This window comes from Jaculus jaculus, chromosome 2, assembly GCF_020740685.1.
Source record: "Jaculus jaculus isolate mJacJac1 chromosome 2, mJacJac1.mat.Y.cur, whole genome shotgun sequence".
Lineage (NCBI taxonomy): Eukaryota > Metazoa > Chordata > Mammalia > Rodentia > Dipodidae > Jaculus > Jaculus jaculus.
Window position 1 is genome coordinate 194,052,253 of NC_059103.1, and position 26,970 is coordinate 194,079,222.

The following is a 26,970-nucleotide window of genomic DNA, read 5'->3' on the forward strand; positions in this document are numbered from 1 at the left end:
TGATGACACCACTGCACTCATTCCATAGAGACACAGATGGATTTTTATCCACGTCTATGCCTACATCTATAGCGTCTATTTGTGTGCAGTGTCCCTTGTCTGAAATGTTTGGGCTCAGAAGTGAAGGTTCTCAGTGGGTGGTCCTGGTTTGCAGCATTTGCCAGTTTCTAGGATGTAAGAATTATGGCTAATTTCAAGATCCTGGCATGATGTCATGAATGTGAAGCTGGAGGTGATGAGCAAGAGTGCATTAGCATACAGTAGTCCTGTCACCCAATGAGCAAGAGTATATTAGCATACAGTAGTCCTGTCACCCAATGAGCAAGAGCATATTAGCATCAAATTAGCATACAGTAGTCCTGTCACCCAATGAGCAAGAGCATATTAGCATTATATTAGCATACAGTAGTCCTGTCACCCTAATGCAATGCCAGGACCACCTGGGGTCCCCACAGCTATGGGGAGTTTGGGGGCAAGGGCATAAAGCCCCCGAAACTGCTGGCAAGGCTCCTTATCTCCTTGGGGTGATGAATCTCTGCTTGGTTTGCCCAGCCCAGACCTCCCAAATACCTACCCACAATGCCCCAGGCAACTCACTGGGGTGACCAGCAGGGAGGAGCATTGTCATAGCCTGGGGAAAGGCATGCTGAGCTAGCACTGTGCTGCTGGGTGTCTCCCCCTTACAGCCCTGGAAGTGGGGTTCACACACAATTCCTCCTGTCTAGACATCTGGGTGGCCTTCCTATGGTGACCCTGGAGGAATGGCAGTGTGGGGACAGGATTGTGTAGAGGAGGATGAGAGGTAGTGTTACTTACCTCTTGGTCTTCATTTTATCTTGGCTCTTTCTCTCTTCCCCTTTCCCCAGGCAGCTCTTGCCCTCTAAGGCTGAGGACTTGGGGAGAGGGAGGATGGGTCTATGCAGGGCAGGACTGTGTGGAACAAAGGAGTCAATTCCCCAGGTGGCTGGGGGACCAGGAACAGTGTTGCATTCCCGAGGTTCATCATATAGAAATTCTCTGGGCTGGAGAGATGGCTTAGCGGTTAAGCGCTTGCCTGTGAAGCCTAAGGATCCCGGTTCGAGGCTCGATTCCCCAGGTCCCACGTTAGCCAGATGCGTAAGAGGGCGCAAGCATCTGGAGTTCATTTGCAGTGGCTGGAGGCCCAGGCATGCCCATTCTCTCTCTTCTCTCCCTATCTGCCTCTTTCTCTCTTTGTCACTATCAAATAAATAAAAATAAACAACAACAAAAATTTTTTTTTTAAAAAAGGAAATTCTCACTTCGTCAAATACATAGAAACCATGTCCTGTTTTTAAGTCCCCACTCACGCATTTCTGGATCTAGATATTCACATCCCCTCCCCCCCCGCCCCATAAAGACCCTTGTGGTACAGCTCATACAGTGAAAAGCAGAGACATTGGGATCAGAAGGACTAGGGTGGAATTCTAGACTGATCCCTGCCCTTGTGTGACTGAGCCGAGAGCTCTGCTTCTCCATCTTGGTTAGCCAGTGCCCCTCCCCCCCCACTGTGGAGAACTTCACTTTTGTGTGTGAATCATGGTCTCCAATAATCTCAGTTCTTTACAGATTTCCTCCCAGACCCTTGGTTTCTTTTTCTATTCCCTTTTTCCTATTTTTCTTATTTATTTATGAGAGAGAGAAAATGGGCAGGTCAGGGCCTCTAGCCACTGCAAACAAACTTCAGATGCATGTGTTACCTTGTGCATCTAGCTTATGTGGGTCCTGAGGAATTGAAACTGGGTCCTTAGGCTTTGCAGGCAAGCACCTTTAGAGACTAACCCATCTCTCCAGTCCTCCTTGTCTCTTCTTACCATGAGCTCAGATTTTTTACTTCAATTTGGTGACAAATAAATAAATTTAAGTGTGTTTTGTCACTGAACTTATCTCTAGAAAATTACTTTTTATGTGTCACACCTCGGTGATGGCAATGACTATTAGGTAGTCACCATTGTTTACAGGACTTCTTAACTTCTTGGTCACCATTTTATTTTATTTTTTATTTTAGACACAGAGAGAGAATTGGCATGCCACTGAAATCGAACTCCAGACGCTGTGTCACCTAGTGTACATATGCAACTTTGTGCTTGCCTCACCTTTGTGCATCTGGCTTACCTGGGATCTGGAGAGTCAAACATGGATCCTTAGGCTTCACAGGCAAGCGCCTCAACTGCTAAGCCATCTCTCCAGGCCTGGGTCATCATTTTTAATGACATACCTCAATATGACATCTACCCTTACATGGAGTATCTGGGCTATATACTGTGTCTTTTTCACAGTCCTTTGGTAGTTTGAATGTGGTAGTTCGAATGCATGGCCCCATAGACTCATGTGTTTTATTAAATTTGAACATGGAACTTTAGCCCCTAGCAGGCAGATCCCTGCTACGCAGGGTATGTCACTGGGTTGGGATCTTGGATTCAAGCCCTAAGGTACGTCTGGGGGCAGGTCTGCATCCATCCCTACTAGGAGTGTGGAGAGCAGTTGGAGCTCTGGAGGTTTTGTGGTGCTGGAAGTTGATGGTGTCTTTCTGCTTAGATATGTGCAAGTGAGCCAGCTTTTTCCACCATGGATCCGGTGGTTCCCCTGGATTTTACAAACCTGAAATGAACCCTTTCCTCCCGGAAGCTGCTTCTGGTTGGATGTTTGAATGGGAAGTTGACTGCCACACTACCCAAGTGATTTACCAAGGTCCAGGTCTGATTACATTCCTAGCTTACTTATACATACATCTCCTGTGACTACCACTAAAAGACCAAGCCCACCTTGGCAGGAAGTCCATTGCTGCTGGGTCCAAATACACGTCAGTAACATCCCCAGCTTGTCCCAGCACTTTCTGTAACCCAGCATGAGCTCACCTCTGTGAAGCATTCTGCCACCCCTACAAAACACAGAGCTTATGAGTGGAGCCCCTCATCTGGCTTTTCTGCACTTACCATGGTCTGTTGACTAACGGAGACATCAGTTTCTGCTACTGGCCCGAGAACAAACTGTCCAAGAAGTAAGTACTCCATGCTCAACTCCCTCTGTGTCTGCAGAGTGCTGCGCAGTGACTGGATTGAGGAGGGAATTAAGCAGATGAATACCGACCCATTCCCATGTACTTCACGTGACTTCTCCAAGAAAGATGCTTACTCCCATGTTTTCTAGGACCAGCCAGCCTGGGACTCAAATCCTAATTCTGTTGCTTACCAATGACATTAGCCAGGCTAATATTTCATTTTCTGCAAATCATAAGTGGGAGTAACATTAGCTTCATAGAGTTGTGGGGCGTATTAAGAATAAAATCATGCTACTTAGCAGTGCCGGATATATGTGTGTGTGTGTGCATATATATGCGTGTGTGTGCATGTATATTCATCTGATGCATGCTATGATAAGTGGATCAAGGTGCTCAGGTGATCCTGACAGTCTATGCTTAGCTCCATGTGAGACATCTTGGAACAGTGATCGTATTGGTGCAGAGCCAATTCATCTGAGAAGCAGGCCATTGACTTCATTCCCATTGGCATTTGCTTTTATCCTAATTGTATTTGAAGATCAGATGGAAGACTCCACGGAGCCAAATGTCTACAGAAGTAAGAAAACCCGATTGAACCAGGCAACAGATTAGTGAAGTTCACGCCCAGTTTCATTGCACATAGGCAGGACCAATTCTTCCTTTAGGGATTGTTAATGAGTGTCACTGTGTGCAAATCCCAAATGCATTTGAATTTCCCATGTCTTATATTTCCTGGGCAGCAACCCAAACTAGTTGAGGCAGTCTTAAAGGAGCCGGTGGAGAGGCTCCATCTCCACAACTGTGATCAACAGTAAGGCTGTGGCATTGAGTCCACAGCAGGAAATGAACAAATTGATTAATTTTTTTAAAATTTTTTATTTATTTATTTGAGAGTGACAGACATAGAGAGAAAGACAGATAGAGGGAGAGAGAGAATGGGCGCGCCAGGGCTTCCAGCCTCTGCAAACGAACTCCAGACGCGTGCGCCCCCTTGTGCATCTGGCTAACATGGGACCTGGAGAACCGAGCCTCGAACCGGGGTCCTTAGGCTTCACAGGCAAGTGCTTAACCGCTAAGCCATCTCTCTAGCCCTAAATTGATTAATTTTATCTCCCCTGTTCCTTAGCCATTCAGTTTTTTTTTTCCCTCCTGGAATGCATGCAAGCACGCACACATACACACACTCTACGTATATTTCTCAACATTTTATTACAAGTCGTTACCTTTTGCAACTGATTTCATTTGTATTTAGGAAGCAAGCTAGATTCTTGCCAAGTCAGTGTTCAAGGTGACCTACCCTTAACCTCCACATCTTGGCCTTGTTGCATCGCTTAAACTGCTGAGAAAATAAATCAAGACCTGAAGGGTTTTTATGCCAGAGTCCCACTGAAAGTCTGATTTGGTATGTTGATGAATCTTCTTAACATATATTTACTTATTTCTGTGACAGAGACAGTATGAGTATACCAGGGTCTCTTGCCACCACAACTGAACTCCAGACACATGCACCACTGTGTGCATCTGGCTTTGTATTGGGGAATCAAACCTGGGCTGGAAGGCTTTGCAAGCAGGGGTCTTTAACCATCGATCCATCTCCCTAGCCCCCTGCTGATAAATTTTGACAAAGGTGCTTTCTCCCCATGTTCCGATTGATCAGGCTTGGTTCAGTGCAAGAGAGCCAGCAGCAGTTTCTGGAAGTCCCCAGAGGTGTCAGAGCGAACCATGTCCGAGAGAGACTTCTGATGCTTCTCCTGGAACTTGGCCTTTATCCCCTGCAGGTCCACCTGCAGAGAAGATGACAACCTTGTCAGAGCGTGCTCACTGGAGGGGGCAGGCATCCTCCAGAGCCATCGGACTCATCCTTATGCTTTTCAACAGCCCCTTGAGCTTGGGCCAATGTTATTTCCATTTTGGGGAAGAAAAAGCAAAGTGGTTTCACCTTCTCAAAGGTAGCAGAGGGGGCTGGGGAGATGGCTTAGCAGTTAAGGGCTTGCCTGTGAACCCTAAGGACCCCAGTTCGAGGCTTGATCCCCCAGGACCCACATTAGCCAGATGCATAAGGGGCGCACACATCTGGAGTTCGTTTGCAGTGGCTGGAGGCCCTGGCGTGCCCATTCTCTCTCTCTCTCTCTCTCTCTGCCTCTTTCTCTCTGTTGCTCTCAAATAGATAAGTAAATAAAGTAAACAAAAACAATTTTAAAAAAAAGGTAGCAGGGCTTCCTCTGTGTTCAGGTGCTCCATTAAAACCTTTTCTACTCTAGTCCAGACTGACCTGGAATTCACTATATACTCTCAGGGTGGCCTTGAACTCATGGTGATCTTCCTACCTCTAACTCCCCAGTGCTGGGATTAAAGGCGTGTGCCACCACACCTGGCTAAAACTTTTATTTATGAAAACACACACTTGAATTGCATACAAGTTATGTGTTACTAAGTATTATTTTCCTTTTGAGTTTTAAACAGTTATTTGAAAATGAGTCAATTAGGCAGCAGGGATGTACAAAAACAGATGGGGGGCTGGGGAGATGAAGCCTAAGGACCCCAGTACCCATATAAGCCAGATGCTCAAGGTGGCACATGTGCCTGGAGTTCGTTTGCAGTGGCTAGAGGTTCTGGAATCCCATTTTCTCTCTCTCTATTTGCCTCTCTCTCTCTAATAAATAAATAAATAACATAAAACATTTTAAAAAACAGGTGGTGGGTCCTGCTTGCTTTATAATCCATCACTTGTCAGTTCTTGGTAGAAGGTCCAGAAGATTGTTCAGGAGGCTGGGCTTTTATTTTTATTTGTATTAATTTATTTGAGAGAGAGAGAGAGAGAAAGAGAGAGAAAATGGGCTTGCCAGGGCCTCCAGCCACTGCAAACAAACTCCAGATGCATGTGCCACCTTGTACGTCTGGCTTTACATAGGTCCTGGGGAATCGAACTTGGTTCTTTTCACTTTGCAGACAAATGCCTTCACTGCTAGAGGCTGGGTTTGTAATCCAGTGGTTAAAAGCACTTGATGTTGGGCTGAAGAGATGGCTCAGCCAAGCAACCATAAGAAGCACTCCTGCTCAAGCTGGAGTACCTGAGTTCACACCCACCCACACTCACACACAGACATGTGCACACATAGGAACACACATGCACACACATACATACAGATCAGTAAGGACATTAGTACCAGCTGACAAAGTTCAGGCCCCAAACCACTGGTAGGACTTATTTTGAGTCGAGTTCATAGAAAGCTTAGAAACCTAGTACTGCAGGTGAGGTTACAATGAGGAGGCAAGCGGGACGAAAAGATAGCTCTGCCGCAGACAGTTTGGCTGGGAAGGGAGAAACCTCCCGGGCCAGAGCAGGCGGCATTCCAGACTGAACAAAAGCAGCCTTGTAAAGGAAGAGCAAAGCTCTCATTAACCAAGGGGGCTTTGGGGCTTTTCTCTCGTACTCTGGGCCTAGAAACTGTAGCTCAGTTATTTGTTGTTGTTGTTTTTTTTCCCTTTTGCTTTTTCTTCTTGTGCCCCTTTACTGGGCCTGAGAGAGAGAAAGAAGGCGAGGAAGGGCAGGGAGGGGCTGTTGGAAGTGGACTCTGAGCACCAGGAGAGCGAACACTGAGGACAGATGGATGAGGCCCCCCGTTGCCCTGCTTGGCTGCCCCACAGCCCCCCGTCTCTGTCCATGCCCAGTGATGTGTGAGGGGCAGGAAAATGATACACAGGACAGAGTACACCGGGGTTCTGTCCTAGTACATGTGACCTTGGGGAGCTAAAGTGCATATACTGGGCCTGTAGCATTTTGAGGAGACTGTCCATATGTCAGAATTACCCCTGTGTAATGCATTCTGAGAGGGAATCGAACATTCTACAGTACATTTCTGAGTGCACATGGATCCGGAAAAGCCCTCTGAAGCTGCCCAGTATTCCCGGGGAGTCTTTAGAACTCAGGATCCCTCCAGACTTTTCTGGAGCTTCAGGCAGGGGCTGTGGTTTGCTGAGAGATGGAGAACTGGAGAAAGCAGACACCTAGAGAGAGATTAAGAGGAGCAGAGGAGAGAAAGAGAACTCCAGAAGAGAGGACAAAGGGAGGGAGGGAGGGAGGGAGAGAGAGAGAGAGAGAGAGAGAGAGAGAGGCGCCCCGGAGGAGCAGGAGAAGAAGGGGGAGGAGAGATTCCAGGAACAGAAATAAAAATGAAATGACTGCCTTGCCATGAAACTATATTTAAAAGCAGCGTCAGAAGTTAAACGTTTGTCAAAAGACATGGGATCAGAATTTGGGTTGGTACTCTCTCTCTTCCTTGAACATGTTTTTGGTCGTTGTCTTGTTGTGAAAGATGTCTGTGGTTTTCATTTGCTTAGTTCCCTTCGTTCTCCAAGGTTCTTCCACTGCCACGACCGACACGCCCGCTCTTTTCCCTTCATTTAAGCCCTCTGACAGTGGCCTTGCAACCTCAAAGCACTAGCTGCAAAGCTTGGCTGCTCCCCCGCCCCCCGCTTTTGGCTGCTCATCCCTGCCCTTCTTTGGACTCACATTCTCCTCTGAAAGGGGGCACAAATTGGTCCTTAGGGGATAAAAGAAACCCAGCCCTTTAACGTACAAAATACTGATACTCATGTGGTGCATAAGCAGATATTCAGTATTATTTGTGGTGTTAATTTTTGCAGAGAGGGGAATGGAGGGGGGGAGAATGACAGCTAGAAAAAAAATGTATCCAAAAAGCTTTCTTGGGGGTCACTGGGGAGAAGGCTCTGTTAACAAAGTGCCTGCAAAGCAAGCATGAGGAGTTGAGTTCATTCCCTAATACCTACATTTAATAAATAAATACCAGGCGTGTTGGCACGAGCTTGTGATCCTGGTGCCAGGAAGGTGGAGACAGGGAGCCCCTGGGGCTCACTGGTCAGCCAGTCTAGCCTACTCCAGGCCAATGAGGGAACTTGTCTCAGAAAAAGATAGTGGCCAGGTGTATAGTTAAGAGAAATAACACCCAAGACGGTCTTCTGGCCTCCACATGCACATGCAAGAACATATACACACAAACACACACATGTGGACTGGAGAAATGGCTTGGCGGTTAAGGTGCTTACCTGCAAAGCCAAAGGACCCAGGTTCAATTCCCCAGGACCCATGTTAGCCAGATGCACAAGGTGGCGCATGCGTCTGGAGTTTGTTTGCAATGGCTGGAGGCCCTGGTGTGTCCATTCTCTCCCTCTCTTTCTCTCTCTGTCTCTCAAATAATTAAATTAAGTAAACACACGTCCAAATGAAGGCTCCTTAGAAGGTATGACATAAACATGTTGAGAAACATTGCCAGCATGCTGATGTGTTTCTTGTACTAAATCATGCTTCCAAGTGTGATGCATTAACCAAAGTCCCGGCTTAGGAATGAGGAAATCACGTGATTGTCTCTCCGCCCAGTGACCTTTTTAAATGTTGCTGGTTCGTCTTCCTTAGAATGGATCTGCAAGAGCCCCTCTTACACAGAGCCAGCAATTCTCCAGAGCCTCAGATGACAAAACTAGAAGCAACTATCATGATTGTGTGTTTTTTTTTTTTAAAGGCTGGTTGAAGTGGATCACAATGTCTTTTGAAGTGGATCATAGTGTCTTTTGCAAAATCTGGGAAGGCAAGGGATGTTTCTGTCAATGGTCCCTTAATAAAATGACATCAGTGGAGGAAAAGCAGTTGTAGCCTTCAGCTGAGGAGATGACTCCATGTTTGTTTGACACACAAACATGAAGACTGGAGAGGGTCTGATTTACCCGAGTTTGGTTCTCCGGCACCTAGGGCAACAGCTGGGTGTGGCCATGCATGCTTGTAACCCCAGTTCTATGTGGAGTACAGACTAGACTTGAAGTTCACTGGTCAACAAGCCTGAGTGAAAATGATGGCCTTGGGTTCAGGGAGAGACTCCATCTTTTTTGGGGGGTCGGGGAGATGGCATGAGGTAGGGTCTTGCTCTATCCCAGGCCTACCTGGAATTCACTATATAATCTCAGGCTGGCCTTGAACTCTTGGCGATCCTCCTGCCTCTGCCTCCTGCATGCTGCGATTGAAGGCATGTGCCACCATGCCAAGCTGAAAGACTCTATCTTAAGGAAGGAAGTGGGAGAGCTATAGTGGAAGGCAGCTGTTGCTCTCCTCTGGCCTTTGCATATGTGTACATGGGGTCTGCACACCTGCACATACATGTACATACACACACCACCCCACATCCATACCCCACACACCCCACATTACCATGTACACACACGCCAAAAAGGGGGTTATAGCTGAGTGGAGTATGTGTCTTACCTCGGCCCTAGTCACAATGATGCGGATTAAGGTCTCCTCGTCGGTCCCCACACCCTTCATGGACTTGTACAGACGGTCAGCGAAATAGCCCTCACGGTCCTTGGCGCATCTCACTGGGAGAGACGTGGGGAGGAGAATGTGAGGTGTTCATGGCTTGGTGAACAACATGGGGACACACAAAAAGCACCATGCAGAAGGTCACCTGGATGCCCTTGGAGCTGCCAGCCTTGAGAGGCAGAGGTTCGGAAATTGCTGACCTCACACTGCTGTGGAATGAGATCTGGAAGATTCCCTGGGTCCGGATACCAGGGGATCTCCAACCATAGCAGGCTCGAAACCACATCGGGGGGCTGGAGAGATGGCTCAGCGGTTAAAAATGCTTGCTTGCAAAGACTGAAGTCCTGGGTTCAAATCTCCCATACCCGTGTAAAACTAAGTGCACAAAGTGGCGCGTGTGTCTGGAGTTTGTTTGCAGTGGCAGGAGGCCCTGGCACGCCCACACTCATTCTCTTTCAGTCTGCCTCTTTCTCTCTGTCTGTCTGTCTGTCTATCTGTGTGTCTCTCAAATAAATAAATATATGTGAAAACACCACCACCACTTCAGAAGGAAGAGAATGTGCCCTGTGCCTGACAAGCCCTGTGGGGAGGAGAGAAGACCCTCCCGTCCCACCTGTCCCTCTGAGGTCCTGGTTTTCATTCTCTGAGGGTGCTGCTCTGCCTAGTGAAGCCTCAGGGGCTGGACCAGGGCCCCGTGGAGACACAGCTGAGCCAGCAGGAACCTCATGATCTGCTGGATGTGCTGAGCTGGATGGATGGTGCTCTGCTTCTCCGGGCTCACCACCCTTCCACCCTTTGCTTTCCTTCCTGCTTGGGGGCTTCATCTCTCAGCCTTCTCCAGGCCTCACCCCCTTCTTAGCTAGTGACCCGGGATGTGGGTTTGGGGTGTTTGGTCCTTTCTACAGATCACCTTCCCATGCTGCGCTGAGCGTTCCTTCCTGCCCCTCCTCCTGCCTGCCTCCCTGCCATGCTGTCTACAAACTAATGTTCCTGCCCATCAGTCAGGTGACAGGGTGCATTTGCTCGAGGTAAATCATCTTCTTTTATGTTTGAGGGACAGAGGGAGGGAGAAAGAGAGAGAGAGAGAGACAATGGGTGCGCCAGAGCCTATCAGTCATTGTGAACAAACTCCAGACGCATGCGCCCCCTTGTGTGCATGTGTGACACTGCATGCTTGTGTCACTTTTGCGTCTGGCTATGTGGGACCTGGACACGCCCAACGTGCATTCTTAGGCTTGGCAGGCGAGCGCCTTAACTGCTAGGCCATCTCTCCAGCCCGAAGTCATCTTTCTCTCCCCTCTTCCAGGGCAGATATGTGTCCACTAGGACTAAAGCTTAAGAGAAACCAACCACTGACTTTTCATGCTGTTGTCATTTGCAGTGCATACCATTTTGTGGGGAGAGGCTTGTTTTCGTGACATACCGTATAGCCTAGGTTGGCCTGAAACTCGTTATGTAGCCTAGGCAGGCCTCGGACTTGAGGAAATCCTCCTGCCTCAACTTCCTCAGGGCTGGGTTACAGATATGTGTTCCCGTGCCCAGCTGCAATGTCTGGATGCTGGTCACTGACAAGTAACGAATTCCGTGTGAGTGTGGACTGTGCAGCCTTAAAGTGTAGCAACTCTTGTTTTCTGATGATTGTGTGTGTGGTTGATGCTTCTGGGCAAGGGAGAGGAGGAGGATTAGGGGAGCAGAACTGAGGCTGGGGGGTCAGATTCCTTTCATAAGAAAAGCTGAGAGCCAGATGTCTGGCTTCTTCTTCTTTTTTTTTTTCCAATTTTTATTTATTTATTTGAGAGTGACAGACAGAGAGAAAGACAGATAGAGGTAGAGAGAGAGAATGGGCGAGCCAGGGCTTCCAGCCACTGCAAACAAACTCCAGATGTGTGCGCCCCCTTGTGCATCTGGCTAACGTGGGACCTGGGGAACCGAGCCTCGAACCGGGGTCCTTAGGCTTCACAGGCAAGCGCTTAACCGCTAAGCCATCTCTCCAGCCCGTCTGGCTTCTTTATCCCGAGAGTTGTCCCAGGGGCGGAGAGAGAGTAGGTGGGGACTGGTGTGCCACTCTGATGAGCAGCAAACTTGATACTTGCTATGGTCCCTACACTATCTGAGCGACTGGCATCCACCAAGTTTTCCTACCCTGTGCAGCTCTGACGATGCTGGGATTATTGTCTGTCCAAAGGCATATCCATATCTACATAGCAGGTCTTCTTGCCTGACATTCCTGTTTCCTGATAGTTTGGGAAGAAAATTCACTACTTTCCTCCCTGCAACCCTCTGGAACAACATCTCCAGTGATAGCCAGGAAAGGTCTGGAATAAAACTGCTCATGTTGAGTGGAAGCGAGGGCAGCCGCGTGCTCTGTTCCTCATTCCTTGCCTTCAAAGAGCGGGGCTTAACAGACTCTAGGGAGCATCACTGGGGAGCTCGTGACAGTGGCGTCTCAAGCTGAACCCCAGTCCTGGTTTCTCAGAGGCAGGTGAGCCCAGGCCCTATGTGAGAAGTGCTGCTCATAGTGGAAATCACTGGCTCTCAGCCTCCATAGATTTTAGCTGTAAACTGCCATCTTTACAAGTTAAGTAGGAACAGGGTGGATGCATGGCTCTCAACCCCAACCCCAGGCACTAGATTATTTTTTTCTTCCTCTCTATCTTCCTCTGTATTCTCATTCCCACTGGGTGTTTGTTTTCTGCCTCTACTGTAGCCTAATCTGCTGATTGAGAGGGTCCCTTGTGGACTTTCAGCTTTTTTTGTTTTTGTTTTTGTTTTGGTTTTTCAAGGCAGGGTCTCACTCTAGCCCAGGCTGACCTGGAATTCACTATGGAGTCTCAGGGTGGCCTCGAACTCATGGCAATACTCCTACCTCTGCCTCCTGAGTGCTGGGATTAAAGGCATGCACCACCATGCCCAGCCCTGACTTTCAGCTTTTTGAGGGCAAGAACTAAGTCTTAATTGCCTTTGATCCCATGCCTAGCAAAACCCCTAAGCCGGGCAGGCACTAGGGAAATTCTAGATGAATGGTGGTGGTGGTGTTCTCTGACTATACCCGGAGATCTTCCTGGTTTGCCATCTGACAACTGCCTGAAGGATCCAGAGCCTCAGAACCAGGCCTTGAGTTGGGCTCTCCATCTACTGACGAGGAGAAGACAGTCACCCTGGTACGGCTCCCGTGTGTCCTGTATGGCTCATGAAGAGTGTGAGGGGCGTTTAGGCTCCTGCACATCACAGTAGGTATTTGCTAATTTGAATATAAAATGAGTGTGGATAGAAAGAAAAAAAAAATCAATTGTTGACATCAAAAACTACACCTCCCCCCCAAAAAAAACCAACTTAACAGTTTGGCACCAGGAGCACATTTTTCAAATTCCAGGGTTACTCATTCAGTTCTTCCTCTGTCCCATCTTTCCATTCCTGCATCATTTGTTAAGGAGCCCTCGAGTCCTCGCCCGGAAGTGTGGACTAGGGACGATTCTTTCCTTCCAGAACTTGTAGAAAGAAGAAAGGGAGCCTGCCTGCCAGACATGGCCCCATGCCCATTTCTCTGCAATTTCCTGCCTTTGGGTAACACTTGGGAGAAAGTCCAGGGGTTTGCTTGGCATGGCCAACATCGAGCCTCCTTCCCCTCTTGATCTAAACAGACCTCATTCTCTGCAAATGTTGAAGGGAATCAACTGGGAAAAGGATGATTGTTCTTAGGCCCTAATTACTTTTGAGTGTCATATGAACCACATACTGCGGCCACCAGAGCTAGATAATAGCCCAGGCTTTTGCCAGATGCTCTCAGGACCTGCAATCTAAGTGGGATCACAGGGGTCACTACGAAAGACCACCTAGATGCCCACTTAAGGACCGAGGCACTCATTGCCAGGGCTGTTTGCTAACTGCTTACAGTTGGGGTTCTTCCCAGGAATCACCCTCCAAGTGAGAGAGCTGGCTACCCAAAGTTCTAGAGTTACCCAGATGCAGTCAGTATCTAATGACTGGTTGGTGTGGGGTGCAGAGACCTGGACCCTCTTGTCTACTTTGGACACTCTAGCTTCAGAGCTCCCTGGGAGGACAGGAATCACCCCTCTGCTTTGCCTGATTGGGGGTTATAGTGTGTTGTTTTCAAAATGACGCTCTCTTGCATGCAAACCCCAGTCTCTTAGCATGGCCCCAGGGAGCCCACCCCAGGATGGCACGTTCTGGACTTTACCGAGAGTCAAGTACGCCTTCTGCAAGTCTCCCGACGTCTCTTCTTTGATGGTTTCTTCCAGGTCTTTGCCGATGAGCTGGAGAGACAAAGTGCAGCCATTACTCTAGGGTTGGCTGTTGGTCTTGGCGCCCTGGGGGCGGTTCCTCAGAGAAGTGCTCCGCTCCTCCACAGTGCAGTGGCTATAAGGAACCCCTATTCTGTCTTTTAGAGTGGGGGTGGTTGTTCCTTTATTCAAGAGGGAGTTCTGGCTGATGAGAGGTTAATTTTGAGCTGACCCCAATGGATGTGACCCCAGCCATTGCCATGGCCCTGGTGTCTTTTCCTCATTTGTAAAATTAGGGCATAGAGGAACAACTAATACATACCACACAATAATTCTTTTTTTAGAGAGAGTGGGGGGGGGGTGAGGGAGAGAGAGAATTGGCACGCCAGGGCCTCAGCCACTGCATTCGAATTCCAGACACTTGCACCACCTACTAGGCACGTGCGAGCTTGTGCTTGCCTCGGCTTTGTGCGTCTGGCTCACATGGGATCTGGAGAGTTGAAACATGGGTCCTTAGGCTTTGTAGGCAAGTGCCTTAACTGCTAAGCCATCTCTCCAGCCCACACCAATTCTTTTTTTTTTAATTTTTATTTATTTATTTGAGAGTGACAGACACAGAGAGAAAGACAGATAGAGGGAGAGAGAGAGAATGGGCATGCCAGGGCTTCCAGCCACTGCTAACGAACTCCAGACGCGTGCGCCCCCTTGTGCATCTGGCTAACGTGGGACCTGGGGAACTGAGCCTCGAACCGGGGTCCTTAGGCTTCACAGGCAAGCGCTTAACCGCTAAGCCATCTCTCCAGCCCCCACACCAATTCTTTATATACACAGCACATTAGTTTCTAGTATGTTTTTCATCTTTCTCATTCCAAGTTACTGAGAGGCTGTGGTGATAATGCTATAACCCATATGTATCTCCTGATCTTTGTCTAGGGACTGGAGACTCGGTCATTTGTAATTTACATGAAATAAGTAGAGACTATGAAGTTCCTAAAAGGATTTGATTGAATGTTATTAATAGAGCAGGCTTCAAGGGTTGGAAGCCAGGAGGTGATCATACCAAAATGCCACTTGGGGCAATTGCAAACGATCATATACTCACCACCGGTTCACGTCGCTCAGCACAGTATTACCCATTAGATTTCTTTCCAAATATTTACAGAAACTAAAGTTAAAGTAAATTGTGACTATCCTTAACACAAACACTGCCTCGGTCCAGCACAGGGAAGGCAAATAAAGAGAATGGAGGACTTCTACTGAGTTCCAGTGTTTTGTCTCTTTCTTAGAAACTACTTCTTGAAGATATGACACAATTGTTCCTGTAAATAACTGGGACATTTGAGGCCATACTAATGTCGTTTTTTAAAAACTTTTTTATTGTGAAAACAAAGGCACACAAAGCCTTCTTTTGTGATGTGTGCACAATATATGTGGGGCTGGGAAGATGTCCAGATTTAATGAAGCTCCTGGGCCACTGTCTTTCGATCTGGAGGTCTTTGTGAGGCAGGGGAATCGGGACTAAGAAAGGGAAGGTAGCTGTCAATCCTGATCCTTCCTTGGCCACCCCCACCTTTCTGAGGTTTGATGTGGGAGTTGGTGTTTTGGAAGAGATGGGTATCACTTCCCCAGAAACCCAGGCTCTTGTTCTGTGGACTAAGATTGCATTTCATGAGGATGTTTTGTTCACACAGATCTGTGTTTACAAAGAAAAAGGCCCCACATTAACCACGTTTTGTTTCTCTTGTTCACACTGGGCCAGAACAGTGGTTTCTGTAGACTCTTAGCCTACAAAACAGATAATAGCAGATGAGGAGCGCCATTCTGGCATGGTGGGAGGTGTACTCCTTACTTGAACCTTGACCATCGTATCATGTTCTACCCTCTAGGGGCTTCTCTTTGCACACCTCCAGAGGGCACTGTTCACACACTGCAATGACATACCCCTTGCCTCCTTTTCTTTTCCTGCTCCACCTCTTCCTGGTAGGTCCTTAGGCTTTGTGGAACACTGCCTGGAAACAGTGGATTGGCTGGTGCTAGCTATTGGGCTAAGTGACAAACTGAAGTTTGTCACTTCAGTTACTGGAACACCTCCCTCTCACAGGGTTCTCTGGATGGAACAAGACTTTCTGATCTTAGGACCAAACCATATTACGAGGATGGAGATTAGTCTCACAGATAGGTCAAACAGACTGCAGTATCTGCAGAGCTTACGGAAAGGATAAGGGAGACACACTTTCTTTTCAAACACACCTCCCCAAATTCACAGCATACCAGCCGAACCCTACAGACTCTGGCTTTGCCAACAGTAATGAAAGGGCCAAAAGCTCTTTGCATGAGTGCAGGCATGTGAATAGGAAGAGCTATGTCATAAGTGAGTGAGGCTGGGCTGTGGGCATGGGGGTATGCACGCACGATGTTTGCTAAGCCCTGCTTGTGGAACTTGCTTAGTTTTATAACTGAAACTGTGATCATTTTGCAGTTTGGGGGCTCTGCTGTATACGCTGGGATCGCAGAGTGAGAGAAAAGTTAAGACTCGGGCACAGAGGACAAATAAAGGGTAAAACCTTGAGCTTTAGTGCCAAAGATTAAATTTAACTCTATGCCGGGACATACTAATACAGAACACTCCAGTGATCTCACGCTAGCTTCTTTGTACTTTGGGCCAAAGACCAGAAATTTACAGGGTCCTAACAGTTGAGTGAAGTTTTAAAAAATTTAATAGAAAGGATCAAGATGAATAACAGTTGCTCAAGGCTTTTGGAAAAGACCACTTGGCAGCCTTGCAAGGCTGGTTTCCTGTCAACCATCATCGGATACGTATATTACCATACTGTCCATTTTAGCTTTTGCTCTGAATACGGACACTGTTGATTTTGTAGGGAAACTCCTAACATATGCGAATATTTACTGAACACCCGCTGCATACTAGTTTGTGCAAGCCCAGTAGCCATTAGGAACCTTGTTGTACAATGAGAAAAACAAGGCATATAATGCTCAATAACTTGCCCAAGGTGGCATGTGGTCAGTAATCTATTGCTAACTTCTCAAACTTTAACATGCATCAAAATCACCCGGAAGACACGCTCAGAACTATAGATGGTAAAATCCAAACCTCAGGAAATGTGGCTCAGGAGGAATGGGGAGAGGACTGAGAATTCTCATTTTTAAACAGATTGTCAAGTAACAATGCTGCTATTTTGAGAACGACTCCGGGATTGGCTTAAAGACTAATGACTTGCTTTAACTAGTTCATAGAGGTGGTCATGAGTTCACGCAGCCTTATGCATGTGCACCCACATTCAGATGTGTGTGTTTCCATAATGTCCCCCAGTGATAGCCATCCTTGGAAACGCCACCTGCGGTTGCTGCTGTGTGAGAAGATGGACTAGGTCCTGGAGAACTCTTCCAGCTCCCAGGCCATGGGCTCCAATCACAGAGTGAAGAACGTGGGGTCAGCTGCCTTTGATCCTGATGTTGGGCACGATTTGAAAGCAAGGGGCCCTCAAGGCTTATATACAGTGATGATAAGATTCCAAAGCTTTGTCTCTTCATCTGCTGGCAACACGCAGGAGAGGCTATTTCGAGTGAGAAGCAGGCAGCTCCACCGAGGCAGGAGCTCGGCTGGGGAGCCTTGGAGCTCTCATCCGCTTTCTGCTACTGGCTTGCTGTGTGGTCCTGATAGGTTACAGATGGCTCCTTACTCTGCAGACTTGCTGGGTCCAGCCGTTGTGGGCCACAATAGCTATTCAGCACATGGGATCGGTACGATATTGTTGTGACAATGAGATGAGACCCGGGGGCATAGAAATGTTTTGAATAGGTAAAAGCACTCTGCGCAAACAAAATAGGATCAAAAAGAAATCCGAAACTCTACCTAAGGCTCTTTGGAAATTGACGATCTCGTCTTTCAGAAAAAGGACAGATCACTAAATGACCTTGAAATCCCTAACTTTGTTGGCTTAAATGATAACGAGACTGAACGCATAATTTATGCATGTCTTTTCAGGAGCTTTTCTCTGAGGTATACACTCCAGCTGTCTTGGGAGTCTCAGGCACTGAGAGACCAACTGTAATAAGAGCAGACGCAAATAGGGGCTAGGGAGAGACAGCTCAATAGGCAAAGTGCTTGCTTGACCTGAGTTTGACTCCCAGCACCCCCATAAAGTTCTGGGCATGGTGGCGCACACCTGTAATCCCTGCTCTGGGGAGGAGATAGACCATCCAGCCTAGCTTAATTGGTGACTTTCGGACCAATGAGCAGCCCTATCTCCAAGGAGGCGAGGATGGTGGTTCCGAGGATGACGTCTAAGGCTGTCCTCTGGCTTCCACACACACGCGCATACTTGTAGATGCACCTGCAATCCACCCACTCATGAACACTCATACTCAAACACGTGCATTAAAAAAAAATAAGAGCAGGGCTGAAGAGATGGCTTAGTGGTTCAGCGCTTGCCTGTGAAGCCTAAGGACCCCGGTCCGAGGCTCAATTTCCCAGGACCCACGTTAGCCAGATGCACAAGGGGGCGCACGCGTCTGGAATTCGTTTGCAGTGGCTGAAGGCCCTGGTGCACCCATTCTCTCTCCCTCTCTCTATCTGCCTCTTTCTCTGTCTGCCGCTCTCAAATAAATAAATAAAAATATTAAAAAAAATAAAAGAGCAGGGCTGGAGAGATGGCTTAGCAGTTAAGGTGCTTGCCTGCGAAGCCTAAGGACCCAGGTTCAGTTCTCCAGAACGCACATAAGCCAGAGGCACAAGGTGACATATGTGCACAAGGTTGTGCATGCCCACAAGGTGGCACATGCCCACAAGATGGCACATGCCCACAAGATGGCACATGCCCACAAGATGGCACACACATCTGGAGTTGTGAATTGAATCTGAATTGCAGAGGCTAGAGGCCCTGGCAGGCCAATTCTCTCTCTCTCTCTCTCATAAATAAAATAAATAATAATAAAAGATGAGCCTTATCTTATTAGCTCTGTGAGGGTATGATGATGAAAGTGAGGTTTGGTCCCTTCCTCTTGGTAGAACCAGAATTTGTACCTGGACCTTTTGAGCCTAGAGCTCTGTCCCTAAGCATGACATTTTCTCCCTTGCTAGCTCTTCTGTAGACAAAGGTGTCCCAACTTCAGCACTGCATTTGGAGCTGAGCCTATGTGGCACTGTAAGGATAGCTTGGCAGCATCTTGACCCTCCTCCTCCTCCCCCTCATCAAGAACTGCCGATAGAAAGGAGTCCCTTGTGCTACATCCCACATCATGGCTTCCCTTGGAAATAACTTGGGATGGTCTCAGGGCTTTACTACTTACAATTTCATAGGCTTGAAAGGTGGCTTGTAGCTGCTTGTAGCTCCTCTTGGCCAAGACTTCATTGAAGGCAAGCTCGTCTGTGCCCCAGCGACCCTCTCCCGCCTTAAGGGGCAAGTGCAAGCAGTGTGAAGAAAAGAACTTGATCAAAAAAGACTAAACATGTAGTGCTGTGGGCATTAGGTGGGCACAGAGTTAGATATGAAGTAACCGAGAACAATTTTGGCTATGATTTGGAAGCTGTGTCTGCTATCAGAAGGCTCCTTTGTGGTTAAATATCCTGGACACTGAAGCACATCAGAAATAAAGGCATCAGGGTGCTTTCCCACACCTGCGCACTAGCAAAGGACCTGGATCCTTAAAAAATGTCACACACTATCTCTTGTACTGTGGTTTTGACATGACCCCCTCCCCATGGACTTCTCTGGAGGATGCAGGATGGTGGGAAGAAATATTCTAAGAGGGAGATCCACCCCTCCACGATTTGGAGAGGAAAGTGGGCTGTCTTACCCACATGATAAACATTCATGAAAACTTCCTTGAAAATCTATAATGCAGAAGTCACTGTGGGGAGGGGGAGGCTTCCTCTTTCAGGGCTGCCCATGACAATCTTCCGGGAGTGCTTGCTTTGCTTTTACTAGATAAACTTCTGCTCAAATGAGCTTTGTCTCTCCCTTGAATTCTTTCCTTTGAGAAGGCCCCTGTAACAACACTTAGGATTCACCTACAGAGAACTATAAAATGCGTGCTGAATAGAAAACAAATGGGTAGAGTAAATACCATAAGCACTAACTCACAGGTACATGGTCTATATTTATTTATATTATTTATACCCTCCTGGGTTCCAAGATGGATCTGAGGTGGTTAGCCCCAGAATATAAAAGGAGGAACACACCTTTCTATGAGATCTATACAGATCTAAGCATGTGCTTATTTCTTAAAGGTGACAATGAATTCTCAAGTAACTCTCATACGCATGCAACAAAGAAATGTTTGTGGAAAACGTATTAATACATTTAAGAGCAGAAGGATTCTCGGGGGCTGGTGCATCTCACACTTACATCATACAGATCTTTGGCGTCCTGACCAGCCAGCTCCTTGTCCACACCGTCTCCTTCATCGCGATTGGCCTAGAAAAATCGACACATTGTCATTAATTCATGTCCCTGTTTGACCACAGAAAACAAAAAGAAGATTCTGGAATTTGGGAAGGGTGGCCTGAAGCTCAGTTCTGCCTTGCAGAGTGGCCAGGCCTGCTCTTTGCTGCCATCTCGTGGACAGGACTGACACTTTCAGTTCTCTGAGCCTCCCTCTCCCTTTCTCTACCTTGCTCCCGTGGTCACTCACCAGCCCTACAGACATCAGAGCTGACCCACAGCCACCCATGAGTCCCCTTGGAATTATGTATTCCAAGAAGCCTTCTTCACAAAATATCAAATGTCACCCTTCAGTGGCCCAGTGCCAAAGGACACTGGGAGTTGGTCATGGGAGATCAGGGAAGTCTTAAGTCCTGGGTGCCTGATGGGTTCCTAACATGACCCAGGTGGTCCACCCCTTGCTATAAATGCCCTTGCTAGAATTTCCTGGGGTGTGGATGTGATTAGTGAAGTCAGGGAGATGTCACGTCCATGCTGATTCCTACGTTTGGTGGCACTGGGGAATCGAGCAGGTGTAATTCAGGAACCCAATCAGGCAGATGAATCTAAAGGGAGGTTATCTTGGGTGGGCCTGGCCCAGTCAGGTGAGAACTCTTAAAGGTCTGAGATGCAAGTTAGAGACAAGTGTCTTCTGGCCTGGGAGAAAGCAAACTGCCATGTTCTGAGGGGTTCCTGGGTGCATGTGGTGGGGAGATGGAGGTGGTCTCTAAGAACCCACACTGGCCTCTGCTTGACAGCTAGGAAGAAGATAGACAAATAAGTCACAGAGCTGCCAGGAAAGGGTTCTTGTGGATCCCCAGGAGAGGATGTAGCTCTGGATGACATACCCAGTGAGACCCTCTGTGATGATCTCAGCTAAAGGACACTTAGACCCTTAGCCTATGGGCATTAGGCACTATGAGGTCTCTGCTGTGTGGAAGCCATGCTACTTATGATGCAGCAGTAGAAAGCTTACCTGCCTTTCTACTACAGTTCAAATTCACACACATAGGTTGTGGCTATATATAGATATCTCATAGACTCAGGTGTTTTATTAAAATTGAGTTTGCCTTTTCAGTCCCGAGCAGTCAGAATCCTGCTACAGGGTGGCGGAAGGTGTGTTATCACTGGGGTGGATCTGAATTCCAGTCCAAAGGTATGTGGAGAGGTTTTGGGGTCTGGCCGTGGGGTGGCGTCTCTGCTTCGATTTATGAATGGGGTCAGCTTCTTCCCTCATTTGAGGGAACTTCCCTTGGATCTGTAAGCTTGAAAGAAATCCCTTCCTCCCAAAACTGTGTCTAGTTTGGATGTTCATCCCAGCAATGTAGAGCTGACTACAACACGGGTTCTTGGCAATCAGTATGTCTGCAGTGATAGAACCGAATTGGAGGAGACAGGGCATGAGACAACGGACCCATCAGTGCCCGATGCTGTCTGGAGACCCAGGGAGTTGTGCCCCGGCAGGGCCAATCCTGAAAACCTTGCCCTTCCAACAGTTCCCATGGTGGAAACTAGGAACTGGAGTCCTGGAAGCAGGGGCAGAGCTATGTGTGGAAAGGAGTCTGGTTCTTAACCCAGGGTTGAGTCTTTCTGGCTTTGTGAAGCTGGGCAGTTTACTCATCTCGGGAGGCCTGAGTTTCCACGTTGGCCAAATGATACAGATACGCTCGATGATTGAATTCATTAACCAGTTGTAAACTGCAAATGGCTGACAGAGTGTTAGGAAAGGAGAATACATTCCCTGTTTCTGGGCTTATGGAGCAAGAGTTGCTGGGACTTCATTGGTGTTTGCTTACTTTCGTGTGTGTGTGTGTGTGTGTGTGTGTGTGTGTTATGCATTCATATGTGCATTAGTGCTCATTTGTAGGTGGCTCACTTGTGTGTGTGGATGCGTGTGTGTGTGTGTGTGTGACAGAGGTCAACAGCAGGTGTCTTCCTCACTCACTGTTCACCTTACTTTTTTCAAAAATATTTTATTTTTATTTATTTATTTATTTGACAGAGAAAGAGGGAGAGAGTGAGAGAATGGGTGCGCCAGGGCCTCCAGCCACTGCAAATGAACTCCAGACACGTGCACCCCCTTGTGAATCTGGCTAATGTGGGTTCCGGGGAATAGGACCTGGGTCCTTTGGTTTTGCAGGCAAACACCTTAATGGCTAAGCCATCCCTCCAGACCCACCTTTCTTTTTGAGACAGGAACTCTTATTGAACCTGAAGCTCACTGATTTGGCTAGCTTAGCTAGCCAGCAAGCTCAAATGATCTGCCTGTCTCTGCCTCCCAAGCTATGGAATAACTGGCATGTGCCACCACACCCAGCTTTTATGTGTGGCCTGGGGATGGGAATGGAGGCCCTCATGCTTGTGCAGCAAACACTTTACCACCCCCTCCTCAGCTCAACAGTGGTTTTTTATTCAATTTTTTAAAAAAGTTTTATTTTATTTTATTTATTTGTAAGCTCAAAGAGGGAGATAGAGAGAAGAGATACAGACAGAGTCACTGCAAATGAACTCCAGACGCGTGCACCCCCTTGTGCATCTGGCTTATGTGGGTCCTGGTGAATCAGACCTGGGTCCTTTGGCTTTGAAGACAAACGCCTTAACTGCTTAGCCAGCTCTCTAGCCCAACAGTGTTTTTTAATAAATGTCTGTTGTACCTTTTCTGCCATGATACCATGCTGCCAAGGATTATTCTCCAAGATTGCATAGCAGGAAAGGGCCTGTGCATTCTCACCTGTAGTAGGGACACCAGGATCTTTCTTAGGTTTCCACTTGTATCATCTTTGATGTCAGACTCAAGGCTCTTGCCAAAAACTTTTGAGGAAGAAAGAGAGGGAGGCAAAGCAGACAATTTAGTCCCCAGAGGTAGTCAGTAAAGAATGGACTTCATCCGAAGCCAAAACAAAAGGTCACTTACGCCTTTGGTAGGCCTCTTTGATGGCACTGATTTCCTAGAAAGGGAATTGAGAAAAATCAGTATCCGAGGTGGGAGTCAGCGGAGACACAGGGAAGGCGCAGACATGTCCCTTTGTTATTTCCTCTTATAGTGGCTGTCCCCGAGGAACCCCTGGGGTACAGACCTGTGGAAAGTCTCTGATTGTGATGGGACCTTCTCTGTCTATGCTTTTCAGACACACATGTCCTGTATGAATACAGTCTCCTTGGAAGTGGAGTCACCATGGTGGGAGGCGGGGCGAGGCTATCACTAAACAAATGAAGAAAATGTATATCTGTGCACTGGAATACTACTCAGCAACATGGCCAAGCCTGGAGGACATTATGTTAAGGGAAAGAAGGCAGGCATGAGAAGACGAGCACCACATGATCTCATCTGTGGAGTCTTAAAGGGCCGGCTCCATGGGTGTTGAGAATAGAAAGGTGACTTCCAGAGGCTGGGGAGAGAAGTAGGAAGGGTCAGTGGGTGTTAAGTTTGACAGTGAGATAGGAATAAGAAATCTAGTGTGCTGTTATCCAGTGAAATGATTAAAAATAATATATTTTATATTTCAGAATGCCTAGAAGGGATGATTTTGAATGCTATCATAAAGATATGATAAAGTTTGAAATGATGGATGCCCAATTATTCAGATTTGACCAATGCATTTTGTCTACAAGTGTTAAAATATCACACTGTGGCCCATCAATAGGCACAATAATTACACGTTAGCCAAAAGTTTAAAAAAAGTGGGCTGGTAAGATGGCTTAAGGTTAAGGCGCTTGCCTGCAAAGCCTACGACCCTATGTTCTACTCTCCAGATCCCAGGTAAGCCAGATGCACAAAAGGTGAGGCAAGCGCAAGGTCGCACACACCCACTAGGTGGCGCAATCATCTGGAGTTCTATTGGTGGCTGAGGCCCTGGAGCATTCTCTCTCTCTCTTTCTAAAATAAAACAAATAAAATAAATTTAAAAAAAAGGCAAAACTATGAAATCTATGCAAACACCTTTCCCTTCCTCTTCACCCAGATTTATTCCCTCAATCCCAACCACATGGCCGGTGTTAGAGTTGACTGTATATCTTATAAACATTTGTCTCTGATCTGTATGCCTTGGTCTGTGCTACTGAAAATACAAAGAACTGGTTGTCGTATGTTTACAAAGTGAAATGTGGTACTTAACATTCTATGACTGAGTTTCCCCCTCAATGATTGGTGATTCAGCTAGGCTTGGACACAGATTGTCAATGTTTCATAAAGGGAAATAAAACATCCCATGTTAGCATAAGCCACTGTTGATTCAGCTAGTCCCTTACTGGTGGCTGCTTAGTGGTTTCCAGTTTGTCTCTGCTTTCAACAGGACTTCATTCAGTAAGCAACCTGCTGGGGAAGGAATGCAAGTTTCCTTCCAGGATTTGTGCTGTGGGGAGCTGTTTTACATCATCGTTGTCAAGGAGCCCACCTCACAGCTGCCTCAGTTTACACTTGGGCCAGCAGTGAGCAAGCACAGGCATCCCAGCGGCAGGTTAAAAGCCAGGCAGAGCCCTGTGATGGCAGACGTGGGGGTGGAGGTACTGGAGAGCCAACTGAGCAGCGCTGGGCTGTGATGGGACTGAGGGGAGGGAGAAAGGAGGGGGACAGGCCAAGTGGTGGGGCTGCTGATCACGGGCGCATATGCAGCTCTTCTTTCTCCTTCCAAATCCACAGGAGCAGCCTGAACCCAGTGTTGCTTCTCTCCTCTGTTCTCCTCCCCTCCCCCTCCTCCTCTCCTCTCCTCCTCTTGTTTCCTCCCCTCCCCTCCCCTCCCCTCCCCTCCCTTCTCCTCCCCTCCCCTCCTCTCCTCTCTTCTCTTCTCCTGCCCTCCCCTCCCTTCCCCTTCTCCCCTCCCCTCTCCTCCCCTTCTTTTTGCCACCAGGTCTATTTGATGAAATAAAGGCTTTACTATTTGCTTGGATCTTAAAGGAACCAGGCTAAGGTTAGGAAAACAGTAATGAAATTAACCCTGCTTTGTGCATGAGTATGGTGTGTGTGTGTCCACAGATGCATGTTCCTCTCCCACAAGCAGATTTGAGAGAGAAGTGTCAGATGTCCCTCCTCTATCACTTATCCATGCATTTCTTTCAGAGTCTTTGAGCGATTTTGGAGATGGCTATACCCAGCTGTTTCCATGGCTACTGGGGAACTGAACTTGGGTGATCCCAGACGCCCTTAGGTGCTCATGCTTGTGTGAGAAGTGCTCTTAAGTGCTGGGGCCTCTCCCCTGCCTGGAATTAACCTATCACAAAGGCATGTGCTGGTCGCCCCTGACACTGGATGTCTCATTGCAAGGAACTTGGTGCTTCTGGCAAAGGTGGGTATGAATGGAGATAGTGGTGTGCCATCACCTGGGGTTTGTGTTAACTTTCCTCTGAGGCTCTAGCCTAACCCCAGATTCCTTCTTGAAAGGAAGAGGCCATGGGGCCAGGGTGGTAACTTAGGGGTAGAGTGCTTGCTTAGCATGCACTGGTTGTGCGTTTGCTCCTCAGTATAGAAAGAAAAAGAGAGAGAGAGACAGAGAGAGAGAAGAAGGGAGTTATCATAGCCAAAGATTCAGAAGACTGGGGTTTTCCACTATGGCTTGGGTCATGATGGTGCCTTGGGACATGATAGCCTGCATCTGGGACAGAGGAAGCAGGTGGCCATGAAACAGCAGAGCACTGTCTACTCTGACCACTGCCACCGTTCCTTCCTAGAGGCCTCAGAATAGTCAGCTTTTTTGGCATTTTCCTTTCCAGCCCCTTTCCCCTCTATACTATGAGTGTGGAGGACAGTGGAGTCTCCAAAGATGTTTTGAGGACCTTATTCACTCTTGATGAATTTCTTCTCGATGATCATGCTAGTTTTTGGACCCAAAGACAAATGGGCTTCTGCGGGGATCTTACGAACACTCTTTTTCAGCTCCTGAGAGGGTATCATGTACCCCCGAGACAAGCAGGGATATCTGCTGATAGAAGGGCACAGACTCCTCGAGGGACATGCTGGCAGCTACTGGGGGTATTCACTAGGCTCGCCCACCTTTTGGCATCATTGTAGACTGCTCTGGTGCCCTGGCGACAGTCACACACCAGACACCAACACAAACATGCCTGGCTATTTATTGCATCATTCAAATAGTCCAGCTGGGAGCAGATAAAGTAGAATATGGTACCTTCTGCATCAGTTAGAAAAACAAAACCTAAACGGTCATAGCTCATCTAGAAAGATCTACTCCATCAAGCCAGGGGCAGCAACACCAAGATTGACCCTTGCAAGACTGGAAGAGACGTCCTTCCTGCATGGGCCTAAGGGACATGTTTCCGCCCTGCTCCTGTTCATCCTGGACAGCCATGGGGGTGTGTACCTTCCTTCAGGGGGTTACAGACACTTTTGTGGGACAGTAGAGTCTCCTTCAGGGGTCGGGCCCGAGGGCTCAAGTACCACTGACCTTATTGCTTCCCGTGCACAGAACCTCGATGAGAATGGCCTCCTCTGTGCCCATGCCCTTCATAGCCTTCTTCAGCTGCCTGGCGGCATACTCGCTGGGGAGGTCTAGAAGGGCCAAGGCTGTCTTCTCGAAGTTTCCACTGAGCTCACTCTTGAGCACTTCCTCCAAGTCCTGCAGGAAGCATGGAGAGATTGGCTGAGAGAGTTGTAGGAGGAGAGAGACAGGTGTCTGCCTTCTCTACTCCCTGGGCTCAGGAGGACAGGTCACCTGTCTTGGACACACGTGGGAGTGATCCAGTCAAGAGCCACCCACTCTCGAGGACTATGATCACCGTGATCAACTGTCCACCTCCCCCAAGGCTGCCTGAGGAGTAGAGATTTCTGCTCAGGGCTGGAGGCCTCAAAGTAGAATCACAATTACAACAGCATTCGCAGAATTGTTGAGGATTCAGAGAGCTTTCTTAGCTGAAGCTCAGCCCTGCAGAGCCAGCAGATGTATTGTATTATCTGCATGTAGTGAACCCCAGAAGGTGAAGGGTTTA

The 26,970-nt window shown here is 47.8% G+C and overlaps 1 protein-coding gene across 1 annotated transcript in view; it reads right to left on the minus strand.

The window, feature by feature from the left end:
* Positions 1 to 3,997: 3,997 nt before the first annotated feature.
* Positions 3,998 to 26,970, minus strand: part of Anxa13 (annexin A13) — a 65,391-nt gene continuing 42,418 nt past the window's right edge. The window contains exons 4-11 of the mRNA XM_045144152.1: positions 26,430 to 26,600; positions 22,949 to 22,982; positions 22,766 to 22,845; positions 19,960 to 20,028; positions 18,902 to 19,003; positions 13,549 to 13,624; positions 9,294 to 9,406; positions 3,998 to 4,803 (exon numbers count right to left, since the gene is read on the minus strand). Of these exons, the coding sequence (XP_045000087.1) occupies positions 4,684 to 4,803; positions 9,294 to 9,406; positions 13,549 to 13,624; positions 18,902 to 19,003; positions 19,960 to 20,028; positions 22,766 to 22,845; positions 22,949 to 22,982; positions 26,430 to 26,600 (765 nt within the window). The 3' untranslated portion in view covers positions 3,998 to 4,683. The remainder of the gene's footprint in view (positions 4,804 to 9,293; positions 9,407 to 13,548; positions 13,625 to 18,901; positions 19,004 to 19,959; positions 20,029 to 22,765; positions 22,846 to 22,948; positions 22,983 to 26,429; positions 26,601 to 26,970) is intronic.